The 18,411-nt window shown below is 39.4% G+C and overlaps 1 protein-coding gene across 1 annotated transcript in view; it reads left to right on the top strand.

The window, feature by feature from the left end:
* Positions 1–18,166, top strand: part of LOC147615469 (zinc finger CCCH domain-containing protein 17-like) — a 68,772-nt gene extending 50,606 nt beyond the window's left edge. The window contains exon 2 of the mRNA XM_086779572.1: positions 16,611–18,166. Coding sequence (XP_086635698.1) covers positions 16,611–17,858 — 1,248 coding nt within the window. The 3' untranslated portion in view covers positions 17,859–18,166. The remainder of the gene's footprint in view (positions 1–16,610) is intronic.
* The last annotated feature ends 245 nt before the right edge of the window (positions 18,167–18,411 follow it).

The following is an 18,411-nucleotide window of genomic DNA, read 5'->3' as shown; positions in this document are numbered from 1 at the left end:
GCTATTTATTACATGAAAGCAAGGGCTGAGTTGCATCTTCCACAAACACAACATCTCTACTTACAAGAAACCGCTTGGTAGCAGGATGATAGAGCTGGTAACCCTTACTTTCCAGGCTATATCCCACAAAAATATTTTAACAGCCATAAGTGATCCACAGAGGGCTTTCTGCAATTCCAAGCTTCAAAAAGCGTAGTTGTATGCAAAGGCTTTTTTGGACACCTATTCAAAACATATGTTACACAGCCAGAAACCATAAGGTAACTTCTAACTTTTGACCATGCGTGTGTTATCTCTATGAGAGACTTGTTTTTACATTCAGCTACACCATTTTGCTAAGGTGTATAGGGCATAGTACATTGGGGTTTTATCCCATGATCAACCATGTATGCATGAAAATCCTTAGACATTTATTCGCCCCCCCTCAATCAGTACATGGTACCAATCTTACATGTAGAAGCATTTGAATCAGTACATGGTACCAATCTTACATGTAGAAGCATTTGAACTATAGTAGCAAAGTACATAAAGCACATAAAAACCTCTGATTTTTGTTTCAATGGATATATCCATGTATGTATGGAATAATCATCAATGAATGTGATAAAATAGAGGTATCCCCTAATAGATGATGTCCTCATAGGACCACCGTTGCACCCCTATGTACAAGCTGCACTTTTTGGAGAGCTCTAACTAAACCATCTTTGGAAAATGATGCATGCTACATTTTTCCAAGAATACAACCCTCACAAACATGTTTGATAGGGGCTTCAAGATGTGGCAGCTCAGACACCATGTCATGTTTATGTAAACACAGCAAAGTTTCAAAGTTCAAGTGACCAAAGTGTGCATGCCACAGCTTAGCATCACCCATTGCCTTTCTGGGGCAAAAACTGTACATATAGCATGTCTTTATCTTTCATATGCATCTAGCCTACACACAATGGCCATGAGACAAAGTACCAGAAGTAATAATTGTCTTGCCGTCACTGTGATCATGAACAATACATCTGTCATCCTCAAACTGAAACACTAAGCTAGCCTTAATAATGGCAGAGATAGCTAATAAGTTCTTCTTGATCCCTAGTACATATAATACATTTGAAAGTGTGATTGTTCCACCATTTGCAAGACAGTGATAACAATTTTACCAACTCCTTTTACAAGATATGAGAAGTTTTTTGCACATGTTACAGTGTTTCCATGTGGAGCAAATTCAAGTGATGAGAACAAACTACGATGACAAGTAATGTGCTTACTAGCACCACTGTCAAAATACCATACATGTACATATGTAAAATAGCTATGCATACATCCTTATGCGAAAGGTCATAATTGCATTGCACAATGAAAGCCCAATCATCATGTGCATAGTTTCCAGATTCTTTATTTTCTACATTGGATGTTGATGTATCAACTATAGCCATACCCGAGTCTTTCTTTTTCTCCTTCTCCTACCATTTCTTACACTCATTAATGTAGACTAAGTGACCAAGTTTCCTGAAATACTTGCATTTTCCCTTTTTCTTTGGCTTGTCACCTTCCTTGTCTGTAGGCTTTCCCAATGACTCTGATTTTGGTTTGTAACTACCTTGAGGAAAGGATTTACCTTTGCCTCTTCTTTGTCGGACAGCAAAAGCCTGAGCTATTGTACACATGACACATCTATTTACTCTGAAACCAACTCCTCAAACTTCAAGGCATTTGGATTGCCTTTCATCATGAGTCTTATGGTAGAAGCAAAACCTTAATACAAGTCCGGAAACACATTCAAGACAGTACGAAAACCAATGAGCTGTCAGAATATATTTCATCAACATTGGCCAACTGCTCCTTAAAATCCTTGATTTTGGTAAGGAAATTATCCATGAAGTCTCCCTCATCCATATGCTCTAACTCTAATTGCTTGTGTATATAGGCAACATGTGCTTCATACGTACCTGGTACAATGACGCAAGTGCATCCCAAGCATGTTTAGCAGTCTTGTATGACTAAATGTGAGGAATGATACTCCTCTTAAAACTGACAAAGCAATCAATGCATGTGCTTGCACATCTCTTCCATCCCACTTTGTTTGTTCCTGTGTAGGAGGTATGCTATCTTATGGTAATTCACCATGTGAAACTGAGTCCATGTTTGCAGATGTACCTTCTGCATCATAGGAAATATGAAAGTTTTATATGCAGACAGAATTTTCCTACATAGGAATTATATATAGTAAATTTTCCTAATTATCTATATAGTAGTTTATGTCGATTACATAATAAAGTTCTATATAGTAAATTTTACTAATTGGCATAGTAGTTTATGTAGATTACATAATAAAATACTATATAGTAAATTTTTCTAATTTTCTATATAGTAGTTTAATTACTTTACATAATAAACTACTATATAGTAATTTTGTCTATATAGAAAAGCCAAGCATTGTCTATAGAGTATTTTATCAACATTAGATCATTTAGTATATAGCAAATCTATCTAGTGAGTTTATCTATATAGAAAAACAATAAACCTTTTCTATATAGTGATTTGCATAAATATAAGAATAATAAATAAAATTTAAAAATTCATGAAAATGTAACTCAAATAGAATGTACTTAATCTAACTCAATATACTCTTAAAGAGTTAATAAGACATCTTAAACACTTTTATATTTATTAAACAAAAAAATCGCAACCAGAGTTAAGAATGTAAAGACGTACTTAAAGTAATAAAAATAAAAATTTTAAAAACATAATTGAAAATTTACAATCGTGATTTATCCATATTTCAAAGAGAATTGTTGAAATTGTACATGAATCATTTTGATACATGTATATCGTCAAGGCTGAAAAGGTGATTGCCATTCTTCTTTACATGAACTTTTCTTTCATAGATCAACAATCTTCTTATTATAGATAAGTTATCTTGGTGCTCCCTCCAATAAAAGTTGGATCTCTCTTAATAATGTTGTAGTTGGACTTCAAGGACAGCAAACCGATCCATTTATATCCTAGAATTAAATATGTCTCCAACACATACTCAAGCACAAAGAACTTGTAATTCAGGGGGTTTGTTTGCATATGGATTTTTTTATTCAAGTGCCCTAAACATGTCATGCTCATGGCCTTTGTAAAAGGAATCCGCTGAAAGGATAATATTATACTGGAGGTTGGCCTAACAGATCAAAGGTCATGAGATTGTCTTCACACCATGAGTAAAGTTGAGTTTGTATCATTTTGATTGAAATGGACACTTTAATCCCAACCTCTAAACTCTAGGAAGATTAAGGTCAAGTTCAAGTACGAGGTTTTGTAGTTCTTGTGATGCCTCTTCCTCCTCTTGCAAAAGTATTGCTATGAGCTTCAAAGCCCAATGCTCATTTATGCTAGGTAGAAACCAATGTTTAAGTGAACAATTAGTGGATCAATATATAGGCATTTAACTTGTAAGGGAAAAAGGTTGATTTGAATTTAAGCATGGGAGCCAATATTCGAAGAAAATCCAGGGAAAAAAAGTTAAAGGCTTTTTCACCTAGAGAATTATGGTGGTGATGGGTGTCAACTTATGATCCTTTGAGAGTTATGGCAGTTTGCAGGCAACCCTGGTTGGGAATAGAAGCAAGATGATTGCTTGAGCTCGCAACAATAGGGTCATGGTGCATAATCATCGCTAGAAGAATCAAGAAGTGAGGATAGAAAGGCAAGTACAAAAAAGTCAGAATCAGTGCTATGTAGAAGCTAGCTTGGAAGCCTATAAAAAAAGATAGGGGGTCTTTGTGGAAGTGGGTTTGGCCATCTACAAGGAGGTGATGCTACTATAAGGACTGAAAGGAGATAAAGAGCCTGAGTTTAAGAGTTTTCACCTACCTAGCTTGAGTTTTCACATAGCTAGCTTGAGTTTTCACCTAGCTAGCTTGAGTTTTCACATAGCTAGCTTGAGTGTGTGGCGGTTATCATCTTTCCATCATAGTCTTTAAACCTCACTCTTCTGCAAACCTTGATTCCATCATTCTATTGAGACTGCACTGAGAGAGGAGTGTGTGAGAGAGGGTGAGAACACAACCATGAACACCAACGTGCATCAAGAAGAGAAATCAGAAGAAAATTCTGGCTAGGCATTTGAATGCCTTGCTCTCAATTAGTTCTCTTCGCACAAGGCAAGCTCCATTGTGTTGCAAGTGGCCTACCCAATCTTCTTTGGGCTTCTAGGTGATCTTTATAAAGCTTATAGAAGGAGGATTTAAAGAAGAGGTGGAGCTGCTATCTAAGGTTTTTTTGAGGATTTTCCAAGATGGTAATAAATGAAAGCTCAAAAGTTAAAAGAAGGTGAAGCTATCTCAAGGTTTTTATAGCTATCTATAGTTGTGTGTTGTTTTAAGATAGGAAATACTTCTTTTCTTGTCTATATTCTACCACTTTGGATAACCCATCATACTTGTGAAAGAGGAGTAATATGCTAAATCTTGTCAAAATAATGGCAAGTCAACAAGTCTGATCCGAAGCTTTGTGTCACTTTTTCTTGTGTTGTTGTGGACATTATGTGGTGTTGTTTTGTCATAATCAGTTCTTTTTAGAGACTTTGTGAGATTTAACATCCCCATGCCACAATAATTGTATAACGTTTTTATCACTTTGTAAGATCATTGTACCCTTGTAAGTGAGTGAGTCAAGGAAAGTGTGAGTTGGCTTTGTTGGAGAATTGGGCCTATGTTACCCCAATTTTGAGTGAGTTTAAAAATAGTTCTACTTTAATTGTATGGTTTGGGTGGGTTTGAGATCAGTCAGAAGACCACAAACATTACATAATTCATTTTGTTCCTAATGCTGGTTTGTTTGGAGATCAAGACGACTACCACGTGTCTGAAATATTGTTTGCATTGAATTCATTGCGGAGGTGATTGGTTCCTTGAGGGGACTGAATGTGAATGGTTTGTAATGCTAAAGCTCCCCGAATGAATGGGAAACCTTCACCTATCCCCACATCTACCTAAGGAGATCTTGCATGCAAAGTTTTGTGAAGAAAAAGATCTCATTTGATCCAATTGTAATCACAAAGTGTGGCTTGGTAGACATTGTAACTTCAAAATATATATAATGTCAACTTCAAATTAAATAGTTTGCTTTCAGTGTTGTACAGATGCAATTCAAAACTCTCTAACTTTCTCCCACCAACACAAGGTTTCACTTGTACAGATATCATTGAATGTCAAAGTTTTTAGATTGAGGAGAGAAAGAATTGTGCTAGTCTTAATGGTTGTCTAGTCTTGTTCCACTTGTGATCTTGACTATGATGAATCTTGGCTAGCTATAGAGGCATTTAAGTTTAAAGGGCAAGTCTCACATGTTTTGGTGCCCCATTGAGGATAGAGAAGCTTTGTGTTAGAGGTTTGATCATCAGGTTAGAAACCACTTTGCAGGTCACCTTAAGACCTATGGTGGCTGGTGCAAGGTATGAGTTGTTCAAAGGAGAGAAGGGTCAGGATGTGGATAGATTTCTAAGAAGGATAGAGTTAGGATCTCTTAGCAAACAATAGGGATGATGACGCCTACAATTTATGAATGGTAGGGTTACTCTTGAAAGGAGCACCTGGGGAATGGTATGAGGATGAGGACAAGGGTGATTGGAGCAACTAACAAATGATTTGAGAAGGAAGTATGGGAAAGTTGATAACCTAGAAGACCTTTCGAGAGAGCTTAGTATGTTGTATTAAGGGGAAGAGGAAGAGATATTAGCCTTTGTAAGTAGATTTGAAGGGGTATATGGAGAAGATTTTAAGGGTGTTGGGAGAAAATAAAGTGCCACCAGACTTCTTGAAAAAATATAAATTTATAGGATTGTTACATGGCGTTATTAAGGAAAAGGTGGAGCTTAAGGATCCTTAAACTTATGTAGAGGTAGTCAGGTTATCCACGGAGCAGTCGAAGAAGACGGTGAGAAAACAAGAGATAGTTCAAATGGAAATAGAAACATGCATGAAGGTTAAATATGACTATGTAGAAAGGGAGCTTCGTGTAGAGGCTCCAAGGATTATGGAGCCAAATAGAGGACAAGATGGTTTGCATCAAGAGATTCAAAGATTGGCTGAGCAAATTGGAAATATTAATCTTGCTATGTAGATCATTCGAAACCAAGTGAGAACCCCAAAGGAGAAAGGCCACTAAGGAATTGAATGGAGCACTTCCGATGCTACAACTATGGAGAGAGGGCCCGTATAGCTCCTCAATGTCCTTAATTGAGGAGAGAGCCGAGAGGTGTGTATCCTATCATTTAAAGGCCAGAAGGTAATAGGGATGTTGGCAATAGGGATGCAGGTAATTGAAATCAGGTATCAATGCAAGGATAAGCATAGCCTCAAGGTCCTTTGGGTAATGTGAATGTACTTGAAGCCATTGAGGAAGAAGAAGATGAGGCTGATGTGTTGGCCAATACGACGAAAAGGATGTAGGGGTCCGAATATAAAGATACAGGTAAAGAAACAAGAACCAAGAAGAAGAGAGAGAAGAGTAAGACAACCATGGAGCAACCAAAAATCTAGCAAGTAGGAAAAGGCTAGAGCTAGAAGAAGAAAGATTGGCATGGATGATTTCCAGTTGGGTGATGGGGAGTCCCCTTATATTCTCTTCGCTGATGTGAAGTACAAAAAGGCTGATATCACCTATGTTCAGCTTTTACAATTGGACTCCAGTATAAGAAGACAACGGCACAAGCTTGCAAAAGTTAGACAAGTGAAATTTAAGGTGCCATAGGCTAATGTGGTTCAATTGAGTAGGGTTTCTGACATTTTGCCTATTTTTGATGTTTGGGTTCATGGTAGGAAGGTGAGTAGAGTTTATCAGGACGGTGGATCCCAGGTATGTGTCATGACTAAAGAAATTGTGCATGATCTTGGATTGGGAGTGATAGGCAAGTCTATCTTCAGTGTAAAGATGGCCAATAGTTCAAAGGTGACATGTCTTGGCGTGATTGAGGGAATGGAATTAAATGTTCTTGGACATAGTGGTCATTGATATGCATCTCATGCCAATAGGGGTTGGAGCATACCCCATCATTTTGGGGAGGCCTTGGTTAATTACTATGAAGTCTAGAAAGGATTGGTATAGAGGTTGCATTTGTTTGTTGATAGGACTAAGGAGAAAAGGATAAGATATGATTTGAAGACTGGTAAGATTCTGGAAGCTGGAGAGAAGTTGGAGTCAGATGTAGGAGTTGATTCAACCTCCCTTGATAATTATGATGCTTATTCTCCAAGGTCCTCAAATGAAATTGATGATGATTCAAGATTGGATCAAAGTCTTTTGTAGCTTGAAGTAGACATCCGTGAAATGCAAATAGCTAATCATACGACTGAACAAGCTTATGCTCAAGGTGAGAAGCCCAACATTCCAAAAGCTGAACTAGTGGAGATGCTTGCTAGTGGTCTAACTAGTGAGGAAAGAGAGTAGTATGGAGTATTGCTTGACAAGTATCCCAAGATTTTTCCCAAGGATTACGGTCAAACGAGAGGTACGTCTAGTGTGATTCATGAGATTAAGTTGAAAGAGGGAGAAAATCCAGTAGCTCAGAAGTTGAGAAGATTGTGGACTATTCAAAAATAGGTTTTAGAGGTAGAATTGCAGGCTGGTTTCATATACCCTGTTGATGATGCAAAATGGGTTTCCCTTGTATTCATTGTGCCTAAAAAGGGTAACAAGTGGAGAGATTATGTGTGGATTACAAACCTCTCAATGTAGTTACGAAGAGACATCATTATCCCCTTTATTTCTAGGGTGAGATATTGGACGACATGAGAGATACTCAGCCTGTAATGGGTTTACTAGCTATTTTCAAATTAGGATAGCCCCAGAAGATCAGAAGAAGACCAGTTTTATCACTCCATTGGGGGTATTTTTTTATAGGGTTATGCCTTTTGTGCTTCTTAATGCATATGCCAGTTTTCAAAGATGGGTAGACAAGATCCATGTGCCAGTTTACCTTGGATCTTTTGTTAAAATTTTTATGGATGACTTTTGTGTTTACAGTGAGGTGGAAAGGCTTGACTCAGTGTTTAAACGACTTGATGAAGATGGATCCCAACTTAATCCAGCTAAATGTAAGTTAGTAAGAGATGAAGTTGTACTCTTGGGTCATGAAGTGAGTGAAAATGGCATAGCCCCAAATCATGAAAAATGGGAGAGCTTACTACAACTGGAGAGTCCAAGGTCAACCAAAAGGATCTTAAGAGTTTTGTTCAAAAACTCAGGTATTTGTCTAGATCCTTTTGTATGCTTGTAGAATATGTTTACCCCTTGCAAAAAGGCCAGTCACACAATGTGATTCATTTATGTGGAGTTAGGTGGAAGAGGATGCCTCAGTTTAGAATCTTAGTGACCTACCCAATCTTCTTTGGGCTTCTAGTTGATCTTTAGAAGGCTTATACAAGGAGAATTGAAAGAAGAGGTGGAGCTACTATCTAATGTTTTTTTGAAGCTTTTCCAAGCTGGTAAATGAGAGCTCAGAAGTCAAAAGAAGGTGAACTTATCTCAAGGTATTATTGCTATCTATAGTTGTGTGTTGGTTTAAGAGAGGAAATACTTCTTTTCTTGTCTGTATTCTACCACTTTGGAGAACCCATCAAACTATTGAAGAGGAGTAATATTCTAACCTTGTCACAGTAATGGCAAGTCAACAAGTCTGATCCCAATCTTTGTGTCACTTTGTTGTGTGTTATGGACATTCTGTGGTGTTGTTTTGTCATCATCGGTTTTTTTTGAGAGAGTTCGTAAGATGTAACATCCCCATGCCACCATCATTATATAACTTTTTATCACTATAAAATCATTTTGTGTGTGAGTCAAGGTGGTTTTCTTGGAGAGTTGGCATGTGTTGCCCAAAGTTTGAGTGAGTTAAAAAATAGTTCTACTTTGATTGTATGGGTTGGGTGGGTTTGAGATTGGTCAGAAGACAACACAAACATCACATACTTCATCTTGTTCTTGGTGCTGGTTTCTTTGGAGATCAAGATGACTACCATGATTTTTCTTTGGTTCTTGAACCACACATGTCCAAAATATTATTTGCATTGGATTCATCGTGTAGGTGCTTGGCTCCTTGAGAACTGAATATGAATGGTTTGTAATGCTAAATCTCCCCAAATGGATGGGAAACCTTCACCTATCCCCACATTTACTTGAGGAGATCCTACATGCTGAGTTTTGTGAAGAAGAAGATCTCAATTGATCCGGTTGCAATGACAAAGTGTGGCTTGGTAGACATTGTAACTTTGAAATATATATAATGTAAATTTAAAATTATATAGTTTTCTAACAAAGTGGTATGAGATGCAATTGAAAACTCTCTTTCTTTCTCCCAACATCCTAAGGTTTCACTTGTACAATTATCATTGAATGTCAAAGGAAGTTTCTTTCAAATTGAGGAGAGAGAGAATTGTGATGGTGTTGATGGTTGTCTAGTCGTGTTCCACTTGTGGTTTATGGGGTGAATCTTGGCTAGCTATAGATGCATTTCATTTTAAAGGCCAAGTCTCACAACGCTTAAGTTCTATTCTAGTACATTTTCATGAAGTTCTGGTGGTATTGGGCGAGTTTTCCTCATTCAATATCCACTCTTCTCCATTTGAATTTCCCTCCATTTGAATCTCAAATCTCTTAAGGAAGCCTCTAATATCCACTCTTCTCCATTTGAATTTCCCTCCATTTGAATCTCAAATCTCTTAAGGAAGCCTCTAATATTTCAACTAAATCTCCTCTTTCATCACATACAATTTATGCATGGATTACAAAGAAGAGAGATTTGACTTTCTAGTGCCTTCATGTGGAACCAAAAAGTCATATTTACCTTCATTGATTTTTTGTACTCAATTCTTTTACTACCACATGAAGTGTTATTGCACCAAGAAGGACATCAAGAAGTGTTGCTACAATGCTCAATGGAGGTATGGATATGTTTAGAGGGTATTAAGTTTTATGTTATTTGAAATGAAAGTGTTTGAAATTAATGATAATGTTTTACTGCACCGATATTTTTGCAAAGAAATGAGTTAATTACAATTTAAGTATTGTTTATGCTCTGTAGAACAGTAGAAACAATTCTAAGAAGCGATTTCTACATGAGGACCTCGATGATGAGTATGCTCCTTTCTATACGAGCACAAAGGCTTCTAAAGGCGACTCTTATGTAATGCAACATTCCAGGGAATTAGGGAGAAAGCATGTTGATATATGGGTGGAAGGATCAATTTATCCACATGATCCCTAGACACAACAAGCACCTAAATTTTTAGGCCTAACTTCTTTGATCAAATATGTTTGTGAGGGAAATGTTGGCTTTCATGGTTACACAACAAGGCTTGCTAGTCCCCGATGCAAAGCATTTGGATATCGTCACAAAGGATGTTGATGATGAAGGAAGCTTAGATTAAGTAGTTAAATGCTCCATTGTCTAACAAGGAGAATGAATACAATGAATTGGTAGAAGTTGTTCATACTCATCTTTTGTAGAACCATGAATTGGAACAAAAAGAAAAGGATCTCGAGGCCAAGAACAACAAATTAGAAGGGCTATTAGAGAAAACATTTAAACATGGGCCCACGTCTAATTTGGATGCAAGTGAACGAGTAAGAGAACAAAGGCCACTTACTGCATTATCAAAAAGTAGTGGACACAACAAACGCCGTATACATGCTGAGAGTGATAATCTGAAGAACCTTAAACAAGATGACAGAGAACTCTCACAAGTCTTGTCAAGATAGATGGTGAATTCTTCACTTTCTCATTCAAAGTTCAAAACAAATAGTGATGATCTCATGCATGCACGATTGCAAGATGTGAAGAATGCATTTACTGTAACTCAAGGTATGTGTGACAAAGTTGGTTTAAGTAGAGACTCCTATGCAATGGTCTATAGACAAATGGATTAAAGTTTTAAGTCCATGTTACAAAACAAAAGGGAAACTCCAGTACCATCGTGACCTTTTAGTGTCAGAAAAGCAAGGCAATAATTGAATAACAGTGTCCTTGAATTCATTGGTGAGCCTAAACACAAAGTTCACTCGTATATATTCAAACATTGTGCCAAAGAAGTGACCTTGAATCTGAATCCAAACAACAATTATGTCTTGGATGTGTGAAAATTGCAAGCTGCGACGACGAAGTTCTATGATATATCTGTTCAAGAATGTGGTACTAAAACTTGATGAGAGTGAAATTATGAAGAATCAAAAGATAGAAAGAGTATGTTTGAAATTAATGAACAAGGCATTGGATCTTTCCATAAAGCCAAGTGATCCTTAGTACTTCAGTGTTAAATCTGAAAATAAAATTTGGTGGCTCGCAAACATTGAGGTTCCAAAAGAGGACCATGAGATCCTAAAGATGTTTTTCAGTCTAACAGAGATTCCTATTATGGTTCAACATCAAAAAGTAGGTGAAATTCTACATGTGGATGGTTTTGGAGACTACTCAGTGGAACGACATCCTGGAGGCAGGTGATCTGAAGACACTATAGTGCATGTAGAATTGCCCTCTGTAGAATTGTGAAAAAATTAGTTTATGAAATATATTTTTTGCATATAAGATGCAACCGCCGATGTCAAAGGCCCAAGTAGTGTGTAAGAGAGTGGAGGAGGTTCTTTCATGTGTGGCTCTACACAAAGGGAAAGTGAAAATCAAGAAAGATGAGAAGAGGTCAGGTGGTGCAAGTGGAAATGTGCCATGCAAACCTAGTATTGGTGGAGCCAAGGAGGCTAGAAAATTTTAATCACCACAAAATAACCATGAAGACCATTTATTAGTTCTTCAACCATGGAAGTATGAGGCATGGAGGAAGTTACACATGGTTGTCCTAGATCGTAGTAATAATGGCAAGACTAGAATTGCAAAGGCTAATGTATGGATTGCCTTTGATAAGGTTGATACACTTACAGAAAATGACATTCAATGAAGAGGATGCAAATGACTTTATACCATGTTTTACAAGTACATGGTGGAAGCATGGACATCAAGTATCATAACACATTATATGGTAAGATCCCCAATTTTGTATATTCCTATGTTGTATAGTGATTCTTATTGAAAATAACCAATGTGCATATGTTGTTGTCATTTTTACTCTAGCACATTCTGGAGGCTCATGGTCCCTACTTTACAAATCATGGAAGCTTAGCTATCTAGTCTACCCAAGGTATGGAGCACTCATATTGGATTTTTGTGGGTTTCAGAAGGCCACCTCACATGGTGGTGGAATCCATGAAGTTAGTGCATTGAGGCAATTACTCGTGTGGTGGTATAGGAGGATTGCAGTTAGGATAGAGAAGAAAGAAGCCAAAGCCAATAGATTACATTGAATTCACGGGGATTAATGCTTTGGATATTGAAAATTTGATTCTTCAATAAACTTCACAATTATAAATCAGTGACTTGCATAAAAATTTGATTCGTTTCAATTTAGGCTTCACTATATTCACCACCTCCTCCCATGGATACTTTCAACCTTTTAGAAATTAAAAACATGGATATAACAATAGAGCCAAATCAAAAAGCCCATACTCTAGAAGTCTCATTATGTTACATTAAAAAAACCAAATTTTTACAAGGGGTGGAAGTCTACTACTACTCCTAATCATGCCGAGTAACATCCTATGGTGCATGAAGCTTTGCCCTCTTAGAAGATGGCTCGGTATCCTGCAACTGTAAAATCAGCAGAACTCTTGGTCTTTTGAATATGAGAAGCTCCCTTTTTCCATATTCACTTAGCATCTTGGGATCCCTGATCCCACATGTTAATCCATATGTGGTAAGTACCACAATGGTTATGGCACAAAAGGGGAAATATTATGACACTCATTAACTTTGTCCTCTTGTGTATCCCCACTATCTTAACCATTAAACCACTTAATGTTATTTCATTTACTCCGTTGCCATAATTACGTGACCTTGTTTAGCAAAATGGTGATCCCTTTTACTATTTGGATCTACCTCTCCTAGGCTTTTCATCGCCCCAATTCCAGTTGTCTATCCTTCTACTCGTGCTTATTTTAGCAACCTTTATTCGTATACACTTCCATTTTCATTTATAAAACTCCACTTCCTTTCTTAATGTTCAAACATCATCCTTATTAAGTGTTATTTCTCTCTAAAATACACATAATGATTCTTGTTTTTCTCTCTCGAGCTGATGATGAGTAACTACATGTTCCTTATCCCTAAGTTGGCATATAAGTTACTCGCGCTCTTCTATGATCAATATTTTCTCTTCTAATGATGAAATTTCCTGCGTATGATAAACATCAGGTATACTTATTAGGTATTTACTTTGATGTACCTCCCACAAAGCTTTCTCCTTATATCTATTTCTAAACCCAAGATTACTACTCTTGCTTCCCACAAAGCTTGTGCCTTATATCTATTTCCAGACACACTAGTCTTTCTTCCCTTAGTGCTACTTTAGCTATTAAGCACACACATAGAAGTACACACGAGTAAATTCACATGCTCACACACACGTACATGTAGACACTCGCTATGGATATACATAAATAAAAACATACACACCATGTATACACACACAACAAATACACACTAACACATACACACAATCAAGACACTTGCACGACACATGCAAAAATCTAATATTAATTAAAAATATATGTGTATATGTGTTTATTTATTTTATAAATGCATATGTATATATAGGTATACGTCTCTAAATATAATAAAACATAATATTATAGATAATATATATTTACATGTGGGTGCGTGCGAGAGTGTATGTGTGCGTGTGCGTGTGGACATGTGCATGAGAAAGAAGTATGTTTGTGTGTGTGCACACACACACACACGCTATCTCTCTTCTCACACACACTCTCCCACATATAGAAACTCTCTCTCTCACACACACGCTCTCTCTTCTCACACACACTCTCCCACATATAAACTCTCTCTCTCTCTCTCTCTCTCTCTCTCTCTCTCTCTCTCTTTTACATACATTCATGTGGAGGGGAGAGAGAGAGAGAGAGAGAGAGAGAGAGAGAGAGAGATGACAGAGACATGGAAGTCTATGTGTGAGAGTGTGTGGGGAGAAAGAGTGTGTGTTTGCATTAGCACATGTGCAAGTGTGTGTGTGTGTGTGTGTAAGAGAGAGAGAGAGAGAGAGAGAGAGAGAGAGAGTTTCGACATTTGAGAGTGTGTGCATGTGTATGTGAGAGAAGAGGGTGTGCATGTGCATGTGTGTGTGTGTGTGTGTGTGTGTGAGAGAGAGAGAGAGAGAGAGAGAGAGAGAGAGACATTACATGTAAGATGCATTTATTTGAGAGTGAGCACATCCCTACCATTAAAATTTAATTAATTAAAATTATATATATGTGTGTAAATCTATTTAAGTGTGTGTGTGTGTGTGTGTGTGTGTGTGTGTGTGAGAGAGAGAGAGAGAGAGAGAGAGAGAGAGAGAGAGAGAGTTTCTATGTGAGAGAGTGTGCGTGAAGAGAGAGGGAGTGTGTGTGCGCATGTGAGAGAGAGAGAGAGAGAGAGAGAGAGAGAGAGGCAGAGAATTTCTATGTAGGAGAGAGTTTGTGTGGGAGGAGAGAGTGTGCGTTTGCATTAGTATATGTGCGGTGTGTACATGTGTGTGTGTGTGTGTGTGAGAGAGAGAGAGAGAGAGAGAGAGAGAGAGAGAGAGGCAAAGAATTTCTACGTAGGAGATAGTTTGTATGGGAGGAGAGAGTGTGTGTTTGCATTAGTGTATTTGTGGTATGTACATGTGTGTGTGTGTGTGTGTTGTGTACATCTGCATCTATGTGTAGAATGTGCTTGAGAGAGAGTGAGATGGGGCAAACCTGGAGAGAAAGAGAGAGAGAGAGAGAGAGAGAGAGAGAGGTAATGAGGGAAAGGGTGAAAAGAGAGAGAGAGATAGAGAATAAAAAGTAACTTTTAATAAAATATAAATATAAATATAAATTAAAAAAATATAAATAGAAATATAAATTAAATAAAAAACATATATGTATATATGTGTATAGATGTGTGTGTGTTTTTATTTACATTTATACATACATATATGCATACATACATACATATGTATGTATGTATGTATATGTATATACACATATATATATGTATATATGTATATATATACATATACATATACATATATGTATATATACATATATACATATACATATATGTTTATATGTATATATGTGTGTGTGTGTGTGTGTGTGTGTGTATACGTGTATATATTTAAAAGTGACCAGAGCTTATCACCCATCTCTGTACATTAAAATTTAATCAAAATTTATTAAATTATGTTGATGTTTGTATTTATATTTTTAAATACATGTATATATGTATAAGTATATGTGTCTATGTATAGGTATATGTATCTAAAACATAATATTGTATATACTATATATTTACATATGTGTATGTGTGCGTAAGAGAGAGAGTGTGTGTGTGTATGTGTGCATACGTGCGCGTGCACGCGCGCGTGTGTGTGTGTGTGTGTGTGAGAGAGAGAGAGAGAGAGAGAGAGAGAGAGCACTTCTATGTGTGGGAGAGTGTAAGAAGAGAGAGGTGTTTGTGTGTGTGTGTGAGAGAGAGAGAGAGAGAGAGAGAGCAGGTGTGTATATGTGTGTGCATGTGAGAGAGAGAGAGAGAGTTTCAACATTTGAGAGTGTGTACGTGACAGAGAGAGGGAGAGGGCCGTGTGCATGTGTGTGTGTGTGAGAGAGAGAGAGAGAGAGAGAGAGAGATGGATGGTTGTAGAGAGGGAATAGTTCCTTTCTGGAACCTGCAGCAATACGCGGGTACAATACTATGCAGCTCCCATGGGTCACGCATCCCTATGCATCCTTTGAAGTGTTATCACTAGATTTCTTTCGCTTATTGTATTGCTTCCGACGTTCCTCCTGTTGCATGGGGGTGAGATCTTCATTTACCTAAAAATCTGTTCCCTTGAGATATACTCGACTAGTGTCTAAAAGTATAGCTCTCTTACATGCATCGAATAGAGTGCATGTAAGAGATGGTTGCAGACAGGGAATAGTTCCTTTCTGGAACCCGCGGGTACAATACTAGTGTAAATTAATTTAGGACACTGGACGCGCAAAAAAAAGCGTGTACAAAAACTGTAACGCGCAAGCTTTGTGATATAAAAACCCTCTCTCCCGCCCTTCGTTATCCCTCGCCCTCGCTCATCGCCGCGCCCTTCGTCATCGCTCTCAGGTATTTTGCTTGCTTTCATAGCCATACCTCCCTCATCTCCCGCCCTTCGTCATCGCTCGCCCTTGCCAGGAGTTTCTTGCCCTCATCGCCGCCTTTCATCGCTCTCAGGTATTTGCTTGCCCTCATCGCCGCCTTTCTTGCTTTTGCTTTCATAGCCATACCTCCCTCATCGCCGCGCCCACTCTTGCTGGGTTCCATGGCTGTCGCCGTTAGGCATCACCACCACCAGCAGCATCCTCATCCCTTTGCGCCGCGATCGGCACCAGCAGCACCGAGAAGGTACCACCCACGCGACGTTCCTGTCTGCACTTTCTGGTTGCAAGGTCGCTGCACTAGGTCACCTTGCAAGTTCGCTCACACTCTGCCCGCCGTTTCCTATCCACCCGCAGCAGCAGCAGCAGCAGAGGAGGTGGCTGCTACACAGCAACAGCAACAGCAACAGCAACAGCAACAGCAACAGCAACAGCAACAGCTCGGCCCTCGAGTCTGGCGCAGGCCCACACCTACACCAGCAGCGGAAGAGGTCGACCTCGGGAAGATGCCCGCCGTTTCCTCTCCACCCGCAGCAGCAGCAGCAGCAGAGGAGGTGGCTGCTACACAGCAACAGCAACAGCTCGGCCCTCGAGTCAGGCGCAGGCCCACACCTACACCAGCAGCGGAAGAGGTCGACCTCGGGAAGAAGCAGAGGCAGAAGACGCTGGATTTCACCAGCACCACGAAAGACGCAGTTTTCCTCACCCGCCTCGCCGGCCACCAGCACTGCGTGACGGGGATTGCCCTCCCGCAGGGTTCCACAAAGCTCTACACAGCGGGGCAAGACGCCACGCTGCGTGGATGGGATTGCAGCACAGGAGAATGCACAGAGGTGCTCCCCATGAGCGGCACTGTGGGTTGCCTCTTCAACAGTGACTCTGACCCTGACTGGCTTTTCCTGGGCCTCCCTGACGAGGTGAGGGCCTGTAACCTCCGCAGAAATACCCATCAGAGCCTCGAAGCCGCCCACGCCGGCCAAGTCCTCTCCCTGGTTTCTTCCGGTGACATGCTTATGGCGGGCCTGGAGAAGGGCGCCATCTTGGTCTGGAGGTTCGATCCTGCCACGGCCTCCTTCCTTCCCACTGCCTCCCTTTCCGGTCACAGTGCGTCCGTCGTAACCTTGGAGCCCTCCTGTGACGGCACCAAACTCTTCTACTCGGGCTCTACGGATGGCACAATCAGAGTATGGGACCTCAGTACGGGTCAGTGCTTGCAGGCGCTTCAAAGCCACGAGGGTCCTGTAACCAAACTCCTCGCTTGGAATCAGTATCTGATTTCTACCTCTCTGGATGGCATCCTTAAGGTATGGGGCCTCAACACATCCTCCTCCACCCACACACCAGTCTTGCAGCTCCAGTACACCTATCCACTCCAATCTGCAAAAGAAAGATGCTCGTCTGTGCTGGCTCTCTGCAGGGTTTTCGACCAACAAGGCAAACCCATACTGTTCTGTGCCTACAGTGACAGCACTGTCCGCATCTTGGAATTGCCCTCATTCACAGAGAGGGGCATCTTGTTCACTGCCGATCCCATCCGGGCGATGGACACAGGTTCTGCGGGCTTGCTCTTCTTGGGTGGCAGTGATGGGGGAATCACCGTCTGGAGATGGCAGCCAGCCCACTGAACTGACAGTGCGGCACCCATTTTCTCATGTACAGCAACCAAGTATGGGTAGAAAGCAGCACCCAAGAGAGGAAAGAAACACTGGTTGAAAGAGAACCTCCCCAGGAAAAGAGAAGAAAAAAACAACTCTTTTGAATGAAAATAAAAAACGGGAGAGCTGCTCCAAAATCTTGTATAACAAAGCCAAATTGAGGCAAAAGAACTCTTTTGGATGAAAAGAAAAAAGGGGAGAGCTTCTCCAAAATCTTGTAACAAAGCCAGATTGAGGCTGTTATTAATATACCAAAAACATGTTCTGCATTTCTTTCATTATTGTTTTTTCCTTGCAATTTCTGTGATGGTAGAAAGGGCCGTGTGTGTGTGCACGTGCGGGCACATGTGTGAGAGAGAGAGGGAGTAGAATGTTATGCACCACAGGTCATCATCTTGCTAGGCTGTCACTCTTGCCTATGAGTCATTCAAAATGATTACTTTATTTGACCACCAACTTCTTGACACACCTTATTTTGTACTGTATTTTATTGCAACTTAAGTAACAAGACATAGGGAAATTA

Source organism: Cibotium barometz, chromosome 40, assembly GCF_041138505.1.
Source record: "Cibotium barometz isolate CiBa-2024 chromosome 40, ASM4113850v1, whole genome shotgun sequence".
Lineage (NCBI taxonomy): Eukaryota > Viridiplantae > Streptophyta > Polypodiopsida > Cyatheales > Cibotiaceae > Cibotium > Cibotium barometz.
The sequence above is the reverse complement of the archived record's forward strand: the minus strand, read 5'-3'. Positions and strand labels throughout refer to the sequence as shown.